Here is a 23,308-nt window from a genome sequence, read left to right as displayed (position 1 = left end):
AACAAGACTGTATACAAACCTAAGCTACAATAACATACCATTTTCTGTTTGTTTGTTAAAAAAATAAACAACACAAATAACATTCAGAAACACCAAAATAAGCAGACATTTGCTTCCTTAACAGATACTTCTTCTAACATTTGCCTCTCAGAGGGGACTACACATAAGCCAAATTACAATCAGGCTCCCCAAACAAAGCATATCACATTTTGAATGCAATCATTGCTATCACAATGGAAATATAAACCAGAGACAAGAATTAGAACAGACTCTCAAATATCACACATTTACTAGCACTAATCTTCTACGAAGAAAAGGAGACTGCAGAACCCATTCAGTTCCCACTGCAAAGTCTGTCTAACAGGAATTGCTTACAATATCCCAAATCTTCAGAGAGGAGAGCACTATACATTCACTGAAATAGTGCACACAAAACGTAGCTAAGCATAGCTTGGACAAATTCTGCCAGATATAAAAACCAGGATTATCACAAAGGAACCCCAGAGGAACCTCACAAATGCTGAGGAAAGGAACCTGTTTGCTGAGGAAAGCTGAGCATAAATTCTGGAATAACTGTAACTGTTTAAGATAGCTAATAAAAGTGGTATTTCAACCAAAATTCCACATCACTCATGAAATATTAAAACTGAAAGACAAAATCTCAGCTAAGCTCCTGTATGAGAAACTACTGCTGGCTTGGGAATACATGGAGTGTTTCAATGTATTTTATCTCCTCAGACTGTAACTCCCATGTACAAGAACCCATACTCCAAAGAAGTATGTAATTTCCAGGTCACATCGATAGCAGTGAGTTGTGTTTCAGCATACTCCAAAAGCTTACTGCCAGCAGACTATCAAAATGTCACAAGATTGACATACACAGAACAAAGGGACCTCCCACTCACCCTGTGGTTTTATATCCATAGTGACATATGGAAAGCTGCCAAGGACAGCCATAACTTCTTCATATTTCTTATCTTCTAGAAAGTGCAGTAAATTGCGACGATCTGAGCCTTTCAAACTCACCAAATCCTGAATACTTTTGATTTTATACTGAAAAAAAGAAGAAAAGAAGTCCCATGGTAGTACAGAACACAGCCCACAAATCAGCTCTTCATAATACATGACTGTCCCCACATTACTAATACATGCACACCATTACATTTGTTCTTATAAAAACCCCACACTTTGGAAACTAGCAAGCATATGTTTCGAGAAACAATAAACCAAAGAGATTGCACTCTTACACTAAACAGAACTGCTCTGAACACTGGTATGTTCCTCAGTATGTCACCCCTTAGAAATTGTCCTTTATAGTTTCTTATAAATTGTTACTTCAGCCAGGTTTTTCAGAAACTTGAGCTAAGAAATCTCACTAATAGGGGTTTTTATTTAGGTAGAATACCTCAGTGCTTTCAGATTTACATTAGCAGAATCAACCAAATACAAGTTTAGGGGTTTTTTTGTACTGAACTGCCAACAAATCTAAATCCACTTCTTCTAAGATTTGCAGAGCAGAGCTAAAAGGCTAAAACAAACACAAATTATCACCTCACCATTATAAATGCACGTACTTTACTAAAAACAATTTCATGCATCCAGGTAGACTGATCATACTGCCAATCTAGAGCAGTGTACTTCTGAAGAACTCAACGCACGTGATCCTGTGAAACTAGCCTAAAAAACTTGGATTTTCCCCCTCTTTCACAGCAAACAGAGGTGGGATTATAACATAGTCAAATTATTTGTTTTTCACTTAGCTACAATGCACATGTCAAAAAATACATCTAAAATTACTTATTTCCTCATCTGTTCCCTGTAGTTTAAGACTGGATTTAAAAAGTAGTGTCTTTAATGATACCTGTAAGAGAATCTTTTACTTCATCCAAAGGATATGACTACTTGAATATTTCATGAGCAAGCATCTTCAGAGAAGATTTAAAAAATGCAATACCTAAGAATTCTTAGTCTTGACACTAACACAGAAGCATTTAAAGCATTTTAAAACCCCTTCAGGCTGTAATTAAAGTGAAACAAAAATTCCATCAGATAAAAAGAATATTTTCAAGATTCATCCAAATTAACCACTGTGATAAAACTATCAGAAAAGTCAAGATTCTAGTAGAAGCAAGGGGCTGTTTCTGTTACTGGCATTACCAGAAAATACACTAGACTCAAGCAAGTTGAAATGCAGAGACAATTGGTGAAACAGAGTGAATATCTGAAACGCAGATATTGAGACAAGACTATTCTTTTTCATCCATAAATTCTACTTACCCAACTCCATTATGTAGCAAAAGCTTTATAAGACACACTTTTTCACACAAAGGATCCCAAAACCTGAAATGCCTCCCACAGTAAGTTATTTTTTTTTTCTTTTATGAACTCCTCTGTGTAAGCTTCCAAATATATTTTCTACCAAAGTACATTAAGAACAATGTAAAGTCAAACAAGCTCCCCACACACAGAAAAAAAAAGTCCCAGTAGGATATTCCAGACACATTCTGGAAGAGTATTAAACAGATATTAACAGATCTCTGATCCTAATTCCCACCTCCTAATTGAGATGGACTTTTGAAAAACCACAAGCAGACAGAACATCTAGGAAGGATTGTATTGAGTTCCCTAAAAATAAATTCTATTTTTACTCTCTTAGTTAATTCATGGCCTTGCTTCCTTAGCCACAAATAGGTAAAAGAAGTAGCATATAGCATCTTAAGAGGTTACCAAGTATCATTTGTATTTTTATACCTTTTTATGATTGGAAACTCTTCTCAGATTGTCCTCTTCAATGTGAGGCAGCTGTAGAAGGGGAGACTTGAACTGCTGAAGTCCCTGGACTGTCATCTGGGAAAGCTTCATACAATTTTCCAAAGATCCCAAAGATGGAGCACGGAACTCCCTTTCTTGGGGAGAATGAAACAAACAACATAATTTTTAATTTTTTTTCTTCTTATACTTTTCTAATGTATACTTGTATTACAGAAAACCTTACTTCCAGTCCTCCAAGCAAAAGAAAGAGACATCTTAAAATGTTCAGTATAATTAACTAGGCAGACTTTTTACTGTCACTCCAGTCACACAGAACAGCAGACATTTTCCTCCCTCTATTTAGGATGTCACAGCTGAACACTAACATTGTCTGAGGGAACAACTGCACAATGCATCTACGTAATTACTACAGACAAAAATTTCACCAATTCAGTTTTTAAAAATGCAGCATCAAAACAAACTCATTTTATATTTGTATGTTTTATGTATGTGTGTGCATAACATGTTTAGTGTATCATTTATTATAATTTATCATGAAATATTAATCTTTTACAATACATTATTTATAATATTTCCATCTTGAGAAACGAGCATATAGGTAGCAGCCTATCACATGCAAGAAGAAAACTATATTTATAATTGAAGCTAAGCAGAGCGTATTTTATTATGTTAGAAGGCAGTAAGGAGAGCTGTAAAAATATCAAATGCATGACTTATTTATAAATAAACTTATTGGTTAAAAGGGGTGTCTATTACCTATCATTTTTTTCATATTTTAATGTACAAAAAGACCTACACTCATAATTAAAATTATTATAAAGTAGACAAGGAGAAAAAAGTCTTAACCAGAACACAGCAAAAGAAAACAAAAAAACAAAAAACCCCACTTAGCAATTATAAATACGAAACACATCTGCAAAGAAATGAAAAAGCAAAGCAGACACAAACTGCAATATAACTTTGTATGACAACCATTCATTCATAAGCAAAACTTCTCATACACCCTGTTTAGAGAACTCATTTCATATCACTTCTTATCTTGCTGCAGATTTCTAAGTAGCTATGAGGGCATAGTAACTGCACATGGTAGATCACTGTTCCCTCTGCTTCAGCTGCCCCTCTGCTCTTCAAATTGTCTTTCTTCACTAATTATACCTAGCTACAAATTACACCAAGCTATAAATATCATCAGCTATCAAATCAAATTACACGGAAGGACGTGTGACAATTATATGCAATGCAAAGAGAAATACAACATAAAAATGGAACTACCTGGCTACACACAGAGGTAGCTAAGAAAGATGTAACTCTGACCTTTTTAAAAAAATAGTAATGGAAAAATTAATGTCCCAACCAAGTAACACTACATTTACTTTCCATCTTACTCAGCTTCCACTTCCCCTGTAAATTTTTTTGGCTGCTGCTGCTAAGGAAAGTCACAGCATTTTTTTTTTTTAAGTTAAAAAAACACACTGCAAACCAAGTCAATAAAAGAATCCTAAATAATCTCTGACAAACTGTCTTTTGCAGGAAATTCACCTAGAGCTTTGAGACTACAGAGCACTAGTCAGAGTAGAAAATATTCTCTTTTTTAAAGGATTGACTCAACATCCATATGACAGTAGAAAAATATTTTAAAGTTGGAAAGTATGATCTTGATTTCCTGAGAAGAACACAGGTCTTTATGTTCCCTGAGAGTGGACTTGAGGACACCATAGCTTTTAACATCCCCCAAATGCTCCTACCATAAAATTAATGCCATTGCTGTACCTGTTTTGACAGCTTCTGATTGTCAAATTGCACAGTGCAAGATGACCTTTAATATAAGGTTATTAAATTGACCAAAAATAAAGAATCATAGAATAATTTGCACTGACCTCAAATATCATCTAGTTCCAACCCTCTGCCTTGGATAGGGACACTTTCCAGTAGACCAAGTTGCTCAAAGTCTCATCCCAACTAGCCTTGAACACTTCCAAGGATGGGGCATCCAAAGCTTCTCTGCCTCCCCACCCTCACAAGCAGTGTTTCTTATCCAAAACCACCCTCTTTCAGTTTCGACCCACCAAAAGACATTGAAGTAGTCAATCCCAAATGCAAATGCAAATTTTAGTTGCTTGGCAAGGACTGGCATACAACTGGGTTAAGCCACAACCTCTTCATTACACTGCAGCTTCCACCAGAATTAAGGAATGTGCTTTGACTGGACAGCTGAACACATGCCTAACTTCTGCAGACAATGGAGCACATCCCATGTTTTTGTCAGCAAACACCTTACTTGGCAAGACAGCAATCTACTAATCATAGTTAAGGATGATCTCAAGGAAGCCATGAAAATAATTTACACCTGCTGGTTCTCAGGTATCAGCTAAATAGCCACAGAACAATGGATGCAAGCAAGGGATGCCACAAAGCAAAGCAAAGTGCCAAGATCGAGAAGATTCCAATCAAACATCTTTCTCCAAAAGTCCTGATTACAAGGTAGGCATAAATTGCTGCAGATATTTTTGAGCTCCTAACAGTAACAAAAACATTTCAGAATATTTGAAAGACAGGAATGCAGCACAAAATGAGACTTCAAATGCCACTATCAATTCAGGTTTCACAAAGTATGATTTGTCCCCAAAATACTTCTTTAGATAGTATTAACACATGTCATTGCCTTTGTACATTCATAGAGCCAGGACTGATGAAAATCTATGACTAATTGGAGAATGTGATACTTTTATGTACTGTGTCAAGTTAGATCTAAGTGAAAATTAGAATTAGCCCCAAAACCAACTGCAGTTAAGTTTTAAGACACTTAAAATTATGGTGACAAATATAAACTGAAGCAAAGCAGTTTCTTAAAATACTCAATACCTAAGTTCAATTTGATTCATCTTAAAAAACACAACACAAAACCAAACCAATGCCACCTTTACATTTTCCAGTTGTTTCCCAGGGCAACACAGTTCTCTCTACAGGCACAGTCATCAAAAACAGGGTCAATGCATTAGATTTGCTAAATAAATAGTAAGTTGTAAAAGCAGTGACTTCACTTTAGACCAAAGACTGTTGGGTACCACCTTCTCTTTAACACCATGTGTTGAGAGCACTGGCATGGAAGCACGAGGAAATGTTAGATTGTTTGGTACAAATTTCTGGCTACCACCACTTTCAAACTTTGGAAATAATTTTAAGAAAAGCTGTTAGAGAAACACCAGACAAGTCCTCAACTATACCTATGATACATACCTACTTTTTTCCTAAATCTAGGGAAATAATTTCTACTGTACATAATGATAGATAAAAATTCTCTTCAGCTTTCACAAACTGATTGAGGCTGGAAGAGATAATGATAATCCCTGGAAATTAGTGGTAGAGGTTGTTCAGATTTGGTTTATAAATAACCATTTCACATGCTAATAGAAAATTAGTTTACACCACTGTATTTCAAAATACTGTCTCCTTTTATTTAAGTTAGAATCTAAAGCTCTGGGAAACTGAAAGCAACTTATTAAGAACAATGCATCTATAAATATTTATTTTATTGTCAAATTAAGAAAGTATCTCTGTGTATATTCAGAACTAGACGAAAACAATACTGCTACCTGAAGGTCATTGAGGTTGCAAAGTACATAATGCACTCTGTTCAGTATCTTATTTCAGCTTTTACAAGAAGAACTATGTGTGTTTCTCATTTTTCAAAGACTTCCAGTTCTGTTGCATAAAAAAAGCTTCTGCCTGTGTTATTTTGGTTTCATTTTGCACAAGAGAAAACAACTATTTGCTAGTTGACTAATATCTACATTTTTAGATGGCCTATGTATATTCCAGAACTTTACAGTATCACAGAGGTTCAGGTATTTTTTATCAAACACTATCCAAATTTAAAGAAAACATAATCTAAGCTAGCACACAACATCCTTATCTGCTCACATCCCCTCTCACACTTTATTTTGTTATGGAGCACAATTTCCAGCACCACCTTCATGGTTCTGGGAAATATCTTTCCCAAAACCATTCTTACCAGGAGGCTATCAATGCTCATTTAAAAGAGTTTTGGTCTAGTGAAGATCAACCAGTAATTATTGTTTGATAGCAAAAAAGCAGTGACCAGTTTGACATAAAAAAATGCCTTGATTATATTTGGTGCAAAAGAGTAAGGATCCAAGTCTTTGCTTCCTTACACTACAAGGAACCATCTTCTGAGAGTAACTGCCTGTTTACAGTGGGAAAAATGCTTAAATATTATATTTCAATTAAATTATAATTTCTATGGCAAGGCATACAGCTAAGCACCTGCCCCTACAACTTCAGAATAAAACTACATAGCAGGCTAAAGAACATAGAATTGTGATATGGGGAAATATGAGCAAAATACAAAGAAATAATGGCAAAGAAATGATCTAAAAAACAAGAGGCACTGTAACAGGAGAGAAAAAATTGTAGAAGTGCAAATGGAAAGAACACAAGCCTTACACTAAATGCTTTGCTACTGAAAATTAACCACATCTTCAAGAAAAGGTTTTCAATTGCAGTTAAGGAGAAACTTTAATTGCAAAAATTACAGGCAGGACACAGACTCAGGATTTCAGAGCAGAGCTTGGCAGCAGCAGCAGCATTTCAACCCTCAAAATAGGGAACTCTCTCATTACAAAAAGAGCAGCAGTGCATTTAGGCATTTGTAAATATCACAGGTTAAGTCTCCCACAAGAACCAAAGACTTTATGAAGTATCACAATGAAGAAACATATTTACTGGTTTTAATTATACAGTTTCTTTTCTTACCTTCCCTGCTTCGAGCCATTATTATTAGTTGGCAGATCACATTAATCATTTCTTGAAGTAGTGCAGGACTCTTCTTAAGGATAAACTGCTGATCTGCAAGATACAACTGGCTGCAATTATGCTGTACTACTTTTAGGAAAAACAATCAGTTTACATGAACAGGACCGTTTAATGGCATGGTCTTCACTGCTATTCATTTTTGTATTGCGAAAAATGCCACTTTATTCTCACTGACATATTTTAAAAAACTAGGAAAATGAAAGTGCTAAGAGGAAACAAATTTTGTATACCAGCTCCTGCACCAAATGAAACAGAATTTATTAGATCCATCTAAAAAGAAGTAACAGGACGACATACACAATTTACCAGTCATATTAAAAATCACATTCTTTAGGTAATCACAGGTTAAAACCAGGATTTTTAATTTTAAGTGAAACAGCAGTTTTGCAAAAGCATTATTTGCAATGTATCAACTTCTTTTGAATGCAGTTCTGTGAATTTCTAAGCACAAACAGTAACTAAGGAAAAGAAAGATGATATATTTTCCACGACTTTTTAAAACTGATTATTTTTCTTCTAAAAGGAACTGAAAATTTGAAGCAAAGCATTTTCCCTGGTTTGTTGCTTTGTGTTTGTTTTTTTAAAATTTTCATTAAAATGTAGAACTTCTGAACTTTGCCAGTCAGCCTAGAACTATGGCTTTCATGGATGAAACTTAAGAAATGCATTTAGAAACACTTTGGTTTCAATATTTAAAAGTATTAAAAATTCCAAAACACACACCAAAGCTCACAGGTAACTGATATTTAAAGTTCTAATCTTGTCATCTTTACTTCATATAGTGGGCTAAAAACTTTCAAAAATAAATACACATGGAAATGCTGTAGAGAGCAAGATTATGCTGATCTTGGTTTTCTTTGCTCTGAAAAGCAAATATACTTCATGTTTAACTTTTTATTCTATTACAAAAATCAAAAACAATTTCTCTAAGCTATATTTGCAGCCAAAAGCTTTAAAGAGTAAAATATCAGTATTGCAGGGCACTCAGGAGAGTGAGGAAATGCTAAGTAAATGCTCAAAAGGGTCGTTGAAGTTGAAAAACAAAGCGGCTTGCATAGAGACTATTGAGCAGAGATCCAATCAACTCTTTATAGGACAAGAATCAAAAGTACTGCAGCATTCAGCAATGCTTGCATCATAATAACAATGCAGCATATCTTGCTCTGTTTCCAGTAAAATCCGATTAGGGGAGAAGCCATTACCTTCTTCAAGGACCTCAGGAACTTGCATCCGGGCAAGATGGGTCAACAGCAGAACTCTGGCTTTCAGACTGTAAGGGTAGGTGAGAGGAGGCTCATTCTTCTTCAAGTTTATGCCACCAATTTCTCTGATTAGCTAAAATAAAACAGGTAAACAGATATTTTATTGCAAAATACAAGCAAATACAGGAGAAGAGTTCACAAGGAAAAAAAAAAGCATGCTCACAAAAGCAAGAGTTTAAATAACTTTTCCTTGGAAATTTCTGTAGAGATGAACATTAGCCATTTTTATTCAAAACCAAGCTCAAAGTTTAAAAGTGTCTTTATAAATCTTTTTTCAATGTGCAATGGGGTGGTTGCAAAGATTTGCATGCAATAAACTTGTCTTATGTAGTATTAAGTAAATTTGTATTGACAGATAAATATTTTTAATATCTGATTTTATTGCCAAGGTTTACTAGATTCCACCATATTTCTAAGGCATTGAACTTAATATGCAACAAGCACCAGCATCACCTTGAGACCTTTCCCCCATCCAAGACACAGCCAACTTCCCTAGGAATAATTTCAGGTAAAACAAAGAGGAGGTTTACAAGCCTGAAATCCCTGGTAGGCTGAAGATCAAGCCTTTATAAACCACACCATCTTGAAAAAAGCACAGTGTTCTTTACTCAGGATGACCTTTCCTGCTCCCCACAGGACCAAGACCCTCAGCACGAACAGGTCTGAGTAACAGTAGCTCAGATCAAGTAGCATTAGTACATGGCCCAGAAGCTTCACTTTTTAAGCTGAAAAATTCCAAAATCTCAAGACAAAAAGAGAACTTTGGGTATCAACAGCTAAGCTACACCAACCAGTCTTTCCCCACACTTGAAAAAAAGATCTGACTCTGTGCTTATAAGAAGCTTGCAAGAAGTTTCTTATGAGTACATCCTGGATCAAGAGTACATCCTGGATCAAGAGCAGTAAAACTTAAAAAAGAGAATTCTGTGAAAAATTGGAACAATGATCATGGCCCCAAAAGCAGGATACACTAGCAGAAATTATTAGCAATACCCTTCTGTGTTGATGCTTCAGTGAATTGTTCTGCCATAAAGTCAGAAAAAAACCACAGATGACACTGAGTACCGGACCTTTAGAAAGGGAACAAAATGTCATAAAATGCAAAGTCATGCACTTGCATGCTAACAAGAACAGCAGCTCGAAGATGGGAACCTGTTAGCTGGAAAACAAAGATGGGGAAATTCTGAAAACTTACTGATCCCCCTCTAGTTGTACTAAACCACCATATAAAACAGCTGTAGAAAAGATTATGCTGAAAGTCATTCCCTGCAGAAATACAGGAACAGTAGTGCCACCAACTAAGGCGCTGTTAAGACTTAACATAGAATGCTGCGCACAATTCTAAGCAGATAAAAAATAATGTAAAATTTAGAAATCTATCGGCTGGGAACAGTACCCTGTTCAGTACACAGCAGGAGAAGCAAAATGAGCCTTTTGGAAAAGAGAGGAATGAAAGACAGCAGTTTTTCTAGTCTAGCAAAACAAAGACAAAAAGATGACTAATGGGCTATTGCTTGTGTCTACAGATGCATAAGGATATACACAGCAAGAATACTTTAGACTCCAGAATAGTGATGATAAAAAACAAGGATACAAATTGGTCACAAACAAGACTCCTAATCACTAGAACAGCAAGTTCTGGAACAGCTTCTCAGCAGGATATGGTTACAGAAGGCTTGACTGCTTTTTAAATAATGAATGATTAAATGTAAAAGGCCTTGCAGAATGCCAATGCTGGCAACAGCATGGGTGAAGAACCACTGATCAAGGTCTTCTCCAGCCTTTTGCTCTCATTGCTGAAAACCCCCACTTCACTGTAATTCCATCTTCTACTCAAAGTCCACAACATGATAACGAATTTGTAAAAGAGACAAAAGACAATTAAGCAAAAGAAAATAGACTGACTTACATTTAGGTCACATTTAAAACATGAAAACTCAACTGTGTGCATGCAAAGGTTAAATCTGTGAGACTATTTCCCCCTTTTTTTGCCAACTCAAAATATTTTCATTGAAGCATTTTGTGTACTATATTTTAAACTTCTTAAATTAAAGTGTTAGTTTCTGATAAATAAGACTTTCTAATACTCTGCTGGTAAAAATTATTTGCCACAGTATGCATTTATGGCATCTCTGATGTCACTGGAAACACTGAATGGAAATGAATATAAAAGGCTATCAGAGGGGAACAGATATTCATGGAGGAATCTCCATGACATTTAGAGACATTACTAATTCAGACATCAGATAATAATTTTATTTTACTGGCAATGCACTCAACCAGATTTGTGTTAACAATTTCAAAGAACATCAAATGGTGATCACATCTTTATGTCAATTCTCAAAAATTTTAAGGATTAACACTCTAATTCCCTATTTACTTTACCCCTCCCTAAAAGTCCAATACAGCAGCCTATATACTAAACCAATTCAATTTAAAATAAGCATTAGCATCATGAATGCTACCTTTTCTTTTAAAAAAGTTTAAATCAAGTCTAGCTGCTAACTCCTATTTCTGAAGGGATACAGTTGCCTCACTACAAAGTTAATGCCTGAAGAACTTAAATTCTGTCAGCTGGTCCCCCAGAAGCATCAGCTCCCTCTTCCCTTGAAGGGGTCAGTTAAAACACCTCTGGACATGACTGACCTGAGGTATCTGGATGTTGTCTGCTGGTCTGCTCGTCGCATCTTTGTTGTACTGAGGATCAAATTCAGATGCCCCTGCTAAAACCATGATAAGCCCTGAAAAGATAATTGGAGTCAGACAAAGAAAATGTCAACATCCTAAGCCACCAACTGATTTCTTCAGAACCTTCAGCCATAAAACTTATTTCTGTTCCTCCCCCAACAACCATGAATATCCATGTCCTCTACTTAATGGATCAGTTACTACTCCCACAGGGCAAGGAGGCAGGAATCAATGTTTGGCACAAAACAAAAGAGATGATTCAAGGCTCAGTTTTGCATGGTATGAAGTCCAGCATTTGACACTTAATGTCTTGAAAAGAACATAATTAGACTTCATTAGTTCTAGCAGACATCACTGCACAGCAGTTTGGCTACTTTTGCATGCTCACAGAACCATTCCTCTCAGCAGCCCACATGCCTGAGCAGTACCACAATGTGTATGGAAGAGGGAGGCAGAAAGGATAAAATTTCAGCTCCATTTTCTGCTCAGTCAGCATTGAAAATTCACCAAAAAAATTATTGTAATTATGAGAAAAGCAGTCCAATAAATAATCCTGCAAACAAATTGCACAAAGATGATGGACCACTCTATTCTTAATGTGATTAGGAAAAGTCCATGTTACCACAAAACATTCTGTAGTGTAATTAAAATGAAAGCCCTAGACAATTGGATATTTTAGTCCCAATGTGAGCTTCCTGCTCACGAACACACCAGACCCCCTCAGCCACAGACAACTAGAGAGAGCTCACACAATCATTTGCTCCAGTTAAAATAACTTTTTTTAGTAGTAGTTACTCAAGCTTCCTTCCTATATTTTGAGCAAGTGCTCTTATGAGCAAGTCAAATTTATTTTTGCCTACCTGCAGTGCCCAGTGAATTCAGACTAGTAACAATGAGTCAAGTTCCCTGAACATCAATTTTCATTTCCATGCTCAATTATCTATTCACTTCCTCAGCACAGCATATTGAAGACTTTCAGATGACTATAAATATCTTCCCATTATTTAAAATCAACAACTGAAAAATCTCCAAGAAAGGAGATTCTGAAAGTTTGTTTGTCCTGAAGCTTGAAAAAATACCTTAAAACAAGGCAAGTCATGCAGATTTATCTCATCATTTTCCTAGCCTGGTTTGATTACATTTGCTGGCACTGATACACCATACTACAGTGGAATTCACAACCAAGCAAAAGCCTTACCTGGTCACTGCGTGGTTTGTCTAAGCCACCTCAGCTGCACCCCAGTTTTCATTCAGACTGCACAACAGATCTCAGTAGAAAAAACTGACCTGCCTCTGATCCTGGAACTACCTAAAAGTGTCAAGTCCTTAAATAAAGACACTTAAACCTAGAGTTCACTTTTTAACCAATCTTTGGGAGGGACAAGGCAAGCCTCAAAGCTGAGTTCTGAGTGAGATTCAATATGAAACAAATTACTGTTAAAACAAGTCTGAAAAAAGAAAGATCTTCCTAAACTTCTAAAGTCTCACCTACTCTCTCTTTTCTCACCTAGCTGGAGATAAGAAAAAGCATAAGACTTCGACAAAATAGAGTATAAAACAGTCTGAACTAATCTCACACACAAACCCATGTGTCCTGTGAATAAAAGGGTAACATCTTTCCATACTCTTATTCCCTACACCATTTGGATGATCTGCAAAGCATTTCTGCTCTGTAGGACAAGAACAGATCAAGAGCAGATTTCAGCAATTTTCCAGCAAATTTAAAGCAAAAAACAGTGCAACTGAAATGAGTAAGAAAATATCTATTTATAAACCCTTTTTTAGAAGATTTTGGGGGTTCCTCTATTCTGTTTTTCAATTGCTCTGAGCATGCCATCTGGTTAAATTCAATCTAGAACTAAGTAGTACTGTGCCAATTCTTCAGGCTCATTCCAGCCCCCAAACTGTAAGATACAATTTTGCAGTAACAAAGTGCACCTACAGTTTTCCCCCAAAAAAAGGTGTGGGGGGGGGGGGAGTCCTTTAAAATCTGGGAGTAGACAAGAAAAGGAAGTATATTGAAAGCTACAAACAAGTAACAACATAAAATTAATAGCAATTTTTAAACAGAAATTTAGCTGTCTATTCTAACATCTAAAAACAAGAAATACTGTTGCATTCTTTATGCATACCAAAATTTTACTAAGCTCCTAAAAATTCTAAAGCCTGATTTTTTACACTAACAGAAGAAAACACACAGAGGTTGGTTCCTGCTGGCCACTGAGGGCTACAGGCAGGTCAGCATGTTTTTCCCAACATACAATACTCCTTTTTCTTTCTTTATTTTTTTTTTTCATGTATAGATAGACATAAATATAGATCTATGCAATTCCCTCTTCCAGACATTCATTCACTTTTTTAGAGTGTTTTAAAAACACTCTAAAGGAACCAGAAGCATTACTTTAAGCTAATTAAAGCCTGTAAAATAGAAGTATTTTAATGTCAGCAGACTGACACTACCAGAGGAACATATCTACAGTTGAAGATGCCTTTTACTTACGTTTCATGTCCATGTTGCGGGTTTTATAGACAAAGTATGTATATATTTGAGTTGTCCGAATGAGAATCTGATCCCCGCTGTATCGTATGGATCGGTACCACCAGGAACCCTGAAATATTCAACAGGAACAGACTGATGTCAGCTACAAGGAAGCATCAAAACAGCCATACTGCATGACTCATGTCTGTCAACAACCAGGTAACTCAGCTCAACTTATATCATGTATGTTGAGCTGAAGTGAATTTCAAAAAGGAGAGGGGAACAAAAATATATTTGCTGACACAAACTTTAAAAGCACACTGATAAATTCATCTGAGAAAATCTAATGTTAAACATTTTTAAGTGACCTGTAGCCTAGAGACATTTTCCCCAGCACAAACACCTGCACACATATACACTGCTTGGTTTATTTTTGGTGTTGTTTTAATAAATCCACTAAACAGAAAATTCACTCGATTTACCACTTGCTATATATGATGTGGTAACTCCTTACAGTGCAACTCAGCATTCAAATCTAGTTTAGGCAAGCCAAGACCAAACCAAGAACAAAGAGATTTCTTCCACTATGAGAAAATTTGAAAAACTGTGATTTAAGTCACCTGACCACAAAATGCTTTTCAGAAGAGGAATCTGGAGGTGGCATGGGGCCCTCACTGTAAATTTTCAGAATTAAGCCATACACCTTCAGGTTGACAGAAGAAGAGAAACACTCTGATAATTGCCTAATTAGCATTACACCAGTGATTCAAATTACAGAACTCACTCTACAGTGGTTGTACTCTCTAATATATTTTCAGAAAAATGGTGTGCTGGGTTATAAACTGCAATCTGTTCATAAACTCCTCCCTGTAAGCAAAGCTCATTTAACATAAGAAAACACATTGAAAATACTCCCCTATCTACTGTGAAATTTATTATCAGTGAAGAGGAACAAGCATTAAAGTACTTAAGTGATGCTTACTACTATTAGTTTCATAATAGTGAATTCCCCCACTACGGAAAGAATTCTGCAATCTACTTAATTATTTGGGAAATACTCAAGGAGTGGCTCCAACAAATTTTTTAATAAATTAGGTTTGATTCATCCATGAATAGATGAATGCTGGCACAGTATATTACACAGCTTTCTACAATGTTTTTCTGCATAAAAAAATAATTATAATCTCACAGCTATAAAATATTTGTACAACTACAGGTATTGGAAGAAAAATGCACCTAGCCAGTCCAAACCTACATGAAAAGGGCTGCCCTAACTGTTTCTGCAGATACAGCTCCTGTCTCTTGTCTCATGTACAGGACATTTAGGTCAGAGGAAGTCTGGAAAGACCTACTTATCATTATTGTCCTTTTTCATTAATCTGGATTCAAAGGGTGGAAGTAGCCTTACTTTATTTTAGATGCCCGTTAAACATAGGATGACTACACTGCAGTTAAGTTTGCATTTTTTATTGATTCATGAAAGAGAAACAGACCCATTAAAGGCATGAACTATCTTGTATGTCTACTTTCAAATGAAATAATAAAATAACATGCTCCATAAAAATGACTATTCCTCTTCACTACTTATAAAAGAAATTTACAGTGACAAGTCTGAACATACAAGTCTACATCTGGTATGGGGCAAGAAGAGGCAGAAAAATTTTTCTGTGCTCAGAATATTTGTCTGCACCAACAGCAAAGTTATTTCCTTTCACTTGAGCTATGATAAAACTGGTGTAAGTCACTAAAAGTATCTGTATACAAAAAAGCATCAATTGAATCCTAAAACGAAAGGCATGAAAAAATTTTGCATCCTTGATTTTAGACTTTTTATTCAACCATTTGTTGAAATCAGCACATCTAATCTCCTAAACTAAATTTCCAATTGCACAGAAAGACTCAAAGGGAAGAAATAAGGTCTCTCTTGAGTCTCTGCACACACTGATGCAAGCAGCTGCTAAGACCTTAGGACACTTTTTCAAATTAAAATCTTCTTTTCGAGAATATGAGGGCCTTTTGGGGTCAGTTTTCTAAGTCTTGCTTCATGCCACACCCCAAATGCACAATCGCTGGGTAAGGAAAATTGTTTAAAAGCAATACTTTAGGGCAAACCCAAGCCCTGAAATAACACTCACCTACCAATTGATTCCTCACACAATGCAATGTCAAGGGCAGACATCTCATGGTGTACAGAAGATCAATATAAACTGAAGTTATTTAAACAAAGGCAGGCAGGAAAAACCAAATCAACCACCTGCTCCACCTGCAGTAATAATTCTAGAACCACCAGCAAGAGACATCTCAGTCTTTACTGTAACACCACTGAATACCCTCTTGAGCTCATCACCTCAATTTTCTTGAGAAAGAAGTTACAAGACAAATTACATAACTTAATAATTCTTGTGATAGCCAATATTTTCCCTGGAGTCTCCTCTCTATCATGGCATTGCATTTTTCTGGAAACTCTACAGCAGCTACACTTTTTCACAATAAAACACCCCCTTTTAAAAAACAGCTGACTTGCACTCTCTATGAAAAGTAAGAATGAGAACTCTAAGACAGACTTTTTTACAACTTGGTTACAGAGAGTAGAATATCAGATACTACTTACCACAACAACTGGAAGAATAACCATAAATGCTAATCCATACACAAATAACACCTACAGAAAAAATACAAAACATACTCTATTAGATACTGTGCCTACTTAATACCACTCTTATTTAATCTTTATTTTAAAATAGTCAAGTACTACTACGAGCTAATTGCATAATAGTGTAATTATTTCTGAAGAGCAACTTACAAGTAATATAACTAGGCATGGGTTAAATAAGGAGTGTCAGTTTAATGTGATTCACATATGAATCAGTTTAAATGGTTCACACACTGTCACAGGTCAGTTTCTTTAATAAATAAAAAGTTGGCAGCAAGACTATGATGCCGTGGACAGATGACCAAAAGAAATCAAGTGGTTAAGGAAAACACCTTGCAGCAACAAATACAACAAAAAGAACATTTAGATCCTGTGTGATTGGAGCATCACTAGCAAATCAAATGCAACTAGAGAAATCCAGCATGCAGCTCTAACTGTGCTTCCTTGCAAGAGTGAACTCACACTTTGTAGCAAGGATGACCACAGTAGAACCTCTTTGTCATTGGAATGAGATCCATCCAAACACACTTATACTTCACTCTCAAAGGTTAGATTTAAGCTACTCTAACACTCACAACTCCTGAAATTTGCTTCGAAGATGCGCACTTGGACCAAAGTATTAATGTGTTTTGACTGAAAATGTGCAGTATTAAGCTTTTTTTTTTTTCAAAAACACTTGAAATTTCACGTTAAAATCTTGAGCTAAGTAAGCTGACTCACCAGAATTGAATTTTTCTGATCCACAATCCAAGCTGGCAAAGCTATACCGAAGCTTGTAGCTGTAGGATGAAAGAAAATAAGTTCACTATAAAATACTGAGAAACATTTTTGAAGTCACATTATGTCTAACAAAAAAAAACAAAAACCACCAACCCACAAAAAACCCACTCATGTTTATTACTTCAATAAGCAAAATTTTAATGAATACAGCAAAATCAAGCAACAAATTAGAAACACGCCAAGTATTCAATAACAGGACTTAAATCCAACACCTGAAATACCAAGTATTTTAGCTTAACATATTGCAGTGAAATAGATAGGCAAGATTTATTTATACATATATAAAAATTGGAAGATTTGTGAGTTTTGCATTGCAGAGTTTTACGCAGTTTAAATACATATAGTTAAATAAGTAAATGAACTGCAAGAAAATGGTCTGAGCTAACTACTTCTATGGGTAGTTCTACTGGCTTGTCCCTCTAAGAAAATGTTCTAAACTGTAAACACAAACCCTCTGTCAGCTTAAATTTCTGTGATTAGTAAGATTGTGTAGGGGGATACAGTATGGCTAAATGAAGGTGGTAGAGAATGTAATCTTTTCCCCTAAAGAGTTGCAGCTGAGCCAATTACTAAAGACTAGGAGCAGGCCTGATGGTAACAGGCCACAGCTGTAGTAAATAACAAGAGTGTTATAAAAGAGTGGGTTGGTTGGCTGAGGGGAGCTGGAGTCACTTGGCTGCTGCAAGGACAAGGAAGAGACAGTGCCTGGAGGAGCTGCCTACAAAAAGCATCAAGGAGGTATGAAACTCTAGTGTTATGGGACCCTGGCAATGTAATGACAATAGAACTCTTGCACTATAATGACAACAAATGGTGACCCCACCGTGATTTGGGAAAGGTACTCAAATACTAAACTATATGACCCTGTGGATTCAGGGAAACAGGGTTTGACTATATGACCCTGTGGATTCAGGGAAAAGGACTTGAATACTAAACTATTGGTAAAATATATTAATTGCAGCTACTATTGTTTGTTAAATATGAGTATAAAAGATTGTCAAGATAAATACTTTGTAAACTGAGAAAAGCTGCAAAACTGAACCAACATTCAAATATAGATATATTTGTACTGTAATATGTTTGAACATCTGTATAACTATTGGTTCTGAATTAAATATATGAATATGTTATAATGTTAATTTATTTGAATATGTACTTCTAGAAATGCTGCAACTCTGCAATTTAAAGAAAAAGGGGGAATTGTAGGGAGATACAGTATGGCTAAATGAAGGTGGTATAGAATGTAATCTTATTCCCTAAGGAGTTGCAGCTGAGCCAATTACTAAAGATTAGGAGCAGGCCTGATGTTAACAGGCCACAGCTGCAGCCAATCAGCAGAGTGTTATAAAAGAGTGGGTTGGTTGGCTGAGGGGAGCTGGAGTCAGTTGCTGCTGTGAGGACAAGGAAGAGTCAGTGCCTGGAGAAGCTGCCTACAAAAAAACATCAAGGAGGTATGGAACTCTGGCAATATGGAACCCTTGCAATGTAGTGACAATAGAACTCTTGCACTATAATGACAACAAGAAAGAAAGAGGAATGCTCTTCAATTCAAAAGAACTTGGGCTACAGAAAACAGAAGATATGATTCTCTAACATCTCCAGTATACAGATCTCAATAGAGAGTAGCACAAAATAGCTTTTCAGACACAGGTGGTAATAAATTAAATTCTGCAAGCATTATCTATCCCAATTCTAAGAGTTCCATGAAACCAGTGGGGGAAAGAAAAGAAAGTAGGACTTTATAGACTTCTAGAACCTGCTTAAAAGAAAAACATGTTTTCTTTAGTAGTAGCAGTTATCCATGAGGAGCAATGCTTCAAATAAGGATGGGCTAGGATCTCTCTGCAGTTAGGCACTACACTGATGCCATCTCCAACAGACTGTGACAGCCATCAATTCGGATAAACAGTTGCTACCCACAAGCCTAATGTGACCTCTCTAAGCTGAAAATTACTATTCCTTGAGTCTCCAATCAACCATCTGACAAGCCTGACCATGCCTCAGACTTAGGAGTTCAACCAGATGATACCCAGTGAATTTACCACATTAAGTTACAGGAAATGACTTGCCTTGGAGAAGGAAGATCTCTAGACTCTCATCTGTTAATGATTATGGTTTTTTAGAAAAATCTGTCTTTTACTGATGGAGTAAATTTCCATTTACTACAATATTTTTGACCTTTAGGATTGTAGCCTTTAACTGTGCCAGGAACAGAAGCAGTTCAGTAAAAAGTTCTTTCTCTTCTGGTCTGAGAGTCTCCTTGCCCTCCACTCATGTTCACTGAGCTGAAGCACCAGCAAAGACCAGATGGTAATAGGCTTTAATCATAAAGCACTTTTAGTAGACTGTCTTGGTACTCTTTAGATCTCCCTCACCTGCTTGTAAACACTCTTTGAGTGATTTTGCATTTACTTTTAGTAAAGCAGCAAGTCATGCAAATACAAAAAGCCCTTGTTTGCCTGCCTCTGGCCTCACACTGCCTCAGCTGGACAGAGAGGAGTGCTGCTCCCTGTTCCTCTGTGCTGGGCGCAGAGAGGGGGATGTACCAGATGTACCGCACTGAACTTGGTTGGGTATGTCTAACCCCAAATGTGCTTCATCTGAGCTCAAAGTCCCTCCATGAGGGACTGTATCCATCCTTTGTCTGTACAGAATGAGAAGACTAGAGTACATAGCTTGGGTACATGTTTTACACCACAGATGTAAATAAAAATAGAGAAGAAGAATTTAAGTAAATTAGAAAGTGTCTCACATTTTAATGTGGAACAAGGTTAGAGAATAGAGAGAGAAAAGTTCAGGGACTTCTCCCACTCTTCAGATGTCTCAAACAATAACAAGAGGTCTAGAAATAAAGCAGAGAATTCAACTTCCACTGAAGTCTGAGGTAGAGTTTTCAGAAGAGCAGGAGGCTTAATGCTCACAGTATGAGCTGCTACCCTGCCAAAAAATCATTTCATTTTGCCCTCTGAGAATCCAAAGTCTCTTAGGTTTGTGAATACAATCACTAAGCCAACCAAGGATGTTTGTGCCTTCTCAAGTTTTGGCAGAGTTTTCTTTTGACGTCACAGCTTCAGGTCCATTTAAGGACACTGACACAACTGCCTAACTTCAAATCCTATGCCTTGTCAACACTAAGTGAGTAGCTTATGGATGTGAAAAACAATTTAGCATCCACAAAGGTCCTAGCAAAGCTATTAAAATTTATAGTACCATTTTGCTGATATTGTGACAGCATTTCTGAAGAAAGACTTTATCTGTATTTTGTAGCAAGAGGGATAGAGACCTCTTACTTGCCAAACAAAGGAAGTACTAGAAGCTGGGAGCTGATAGAAATCTGTTATGCTATAAGACACAGTGATTAAAGAAGGCAATCCACCTCCTTAGTCCGTCAGAAATGCCTTTGTCAGACTGTGATATAGCTGGTAAAGATGTCTTTTTGAAGGAAGAGGAAGATTTTTATTTCTTTGAAACACCAGTTCAAGGGCTAGGGTTGGCTTTTTTAACTTATAAATTAATGTCTTATGTTGGGAGAATATAATTCAGAAGAAGAATTTACAGCACAGATGACAGAGTACCCTCATAGCATCCTGTAATTTCAGAATGAAGTTACAAACTCCATTTATTATTTCCAATCTGGCTGTAACTCATTCTACACAGATATGTTGAATAACTTGCCTTAACAAATGGCAGATTTCCATTTTGTCTGCAATGAGTATCAGCTAGAAATAGGCAACATTTTTCCTCAGTAGGCCACTTAAGCAATCACAAAGGTGTTTTACAAGCAATTCACACAACTGCAAATAGGGAAAAACTATTACATTTCAGTCTTAAATCCATTTTGTTTGGATGACCTGCTGTAAAACTTTAACGCACCATCACCAGGATTATTTTCATGTAGCAAACTTCCCAGAAACAATAACCCCATATACATCCTTTTAAAGTGTGGTTACTGCAAGTTGTTAATTTTTCAATACACATCTCTAGTATTTATGATTAAATACCAAGAAATGTTTAAAATCAACAAGTTTCTGATAAGCAGTATTCTATTTTTTGCTTTTACCTCCATTAATACTGGCAAGTCTCCCTAGATACTTTACTGAAGCTGACTAAAACAATTCTTCTCTTTTTACCATAATAAAAAGTTCAAGAAGTATAAAGCAAACTTTCTTGCCTTGCCCTGCCACCACCCCCAGAGCCAGTTTCACAAAGAATTGGTCAGATGTGTTGCTTTAATCACAGGAGAAAGTTTATATAAAAAGCTCTAACTGCTTCTTGACTGATCATATATTACACATCTCGATGTGCAGTGATTACAGAACCTCGTCATTCATAATTGTTACCTTGTGGTCCATCTGGATTACCAAATTCTTCCCAGTTTTTTCGTGACTCTTCATCAGTTAAGCTAGTTACAAGAAGAGATATTAAGTTAATACAGAAGACATTTCTCTAAACCATTAACAACCAGAAACTTTAAATTTGGCAGTCACACTATCCTTTGGAGGTGGTTTGGAAAGCTACAAAGCTTCTGGTAATTTTTTTTTTGTATGAAATCTAATCAGAAACAACACTGCTGTATTCCTCCTTGATACATAAGCAAATTTTTTAAGAACTCTGACAGGAAATCAGACACACAAGATGCCCATGCAGGAGATGTCACAATCACATCTCCCTTTCATGACAGTGAGTGCATACCCATCAGCACACAATATTTCTTGATGCCACATTACAGCACAAAAAATTTTGAAAGAAAGAGGTTGAAATTGATCTTATTTTTTAGAAGGAGGGTAAATACAGAAGATTGATCAGAAGTAGTCCATATGGGCCTTTTTCTTATTCTAGACCTTTAGTCTTTGACAGCCTGTGTTTCATTCTTGTTGGGTTTTTTCCCTGGAACTACCAAGTTTTATAATTTACTACTCTCTCATTAAATAAGACACCACCTCCTAAATCTTAAAGTTCTGTGTCTGTTCAGTAATGACAATTTTTTTGGCAATTGTGACAGTTTTTTGGCAATTGACAGAATCCCTGTTACTAGAAGGAAGAACAATGCTTTATAAAACAGAGTGCCTGGCTTTCACTGTATGAAAGATTTTATCTCATATTAAAAACCCAGTGAAGAAGTCAGGCCTCCCCTGATCACTTCTAAGTCTCCCATTTGTTGCTAAGCAGACTCACTAAATGAGCAGCTTTTCTAGTCTTTCAAGACATCATGGCTAAGGAACTTCACCATCATTTACTTCACAATATACCTCTGCACAGCCCACGCACCAGTGTTTGAAGTATCAAACTGTAGCACCAAGTGTTTGAGGACTGGCTTGCAAAGCAAATAATTTACTTGTTTCAGGAGTTCAAAAAGGCATGCCAGAATTTCCAACTGAAGAGAGCTTCAAAGTGATACAGATGTGTTTAAGCAAAAAGTATGATTTCCAAACTGCTCAAGTGAGCATGGTGTTGGTTCTCCTTCCCACCTCTTCCCAAACAGGACTCTCCATTGTTGCAGAGTTTTGTTCAGACATGGCTCATAGAAAAAGGCCATGATCATATACAGCTGGTTAAAAAGTAAAAGGCAGCTGTAAGCAGCAAGTTCTCAGGCTTTTTCCTCAAAAACAATAAACACTGTGTCCGTGGCTAAGTGATGGGAAAAAACATGGTGGAAAACATGGAGTCCTTGAAGGGTGCTCAATAACAAGTCAACAGCAGGGTGAGGAAAACAAGTATTAGCCTCAACAAGAAACCACAAGTATTAACAACAAAGGAGGGGTTGGCATGTAATCTGTAACCAATGATGAGCTCGGGTTTTGCAATATGTATGAGCTTAATTAACACTACTATAAAAGTGTG

At 36.4% G+C, this 23,308-nt stretch overlaps 1 protein-coding gene across 1 annotated transcript in view; it reads right to left on the bottom strand.

The window, feature by feature from the left end:
- Window positions 1-23,308, bottom strand: part of SEC63 (SEC63 homolog, protein translocation regulator) — a 54,687-nt gene that overhangs the window by 11,770 nt on the left and 19,609 nt on the right. Inside the window, exons 5-13 of the mRNA XM_005485072.4 lie at window positions 21,808-21,869; window positions 17,408-17,466; window positions 16,646-16,696; window positions 14,056-14,164; window positions 11,514-11,608; window positions 8,808-8,940; window positions 7,546-7,638; window positions 2,752-2,906; window positions 906-1,053 (exon numbers count right to left, since the gene is read on the bottom strand). Of these exons, the coding sequence (XP_005485129.1) occupies window positions 906-1,053; window positions 2,752-2,906; window positions 7,546-7,638; window positions 8,808-8,940; window positions 11,514-11,608; window positions 14,056-14,164; window positions 16,646-16,696; window positions 17,408-17,466; window positions 21,808-21,869 (905 nt within the window). The remainder of the gene's footprint in view (window positions 1-905; window positions 1,054-2,751; window positions 2,907-7,545; window positions 7,639-8,807; window positions 8,941-11,513; window positions 11,609-14,055; window positions 14,165-16,645; window positions 16,697-17,407; window positions 17,467-21,807; window positions 21,870-23,308) is intronic.

Source organism: Zonotrichia albicollis, chromosome 3 (assembly GCF_047830755.1).
Source record: "Zonotrichia albicollis isolate bZonAlb1 chromosome 3, bZonAlb1.hap1, whole genome shotgun sequence".
In the NCBI taxonomy this organism is placed as follows: Eukaryota; Metazoa; Chordata; class Aves; order Passeriformes; family Passerellidae; genus Zonotrichia; species Zonotrichia albicollis.
Note: the sequence above shows the minus strand (reverse complement) of the source record. Positions and strands in the feature narration are given on the sequence as shown.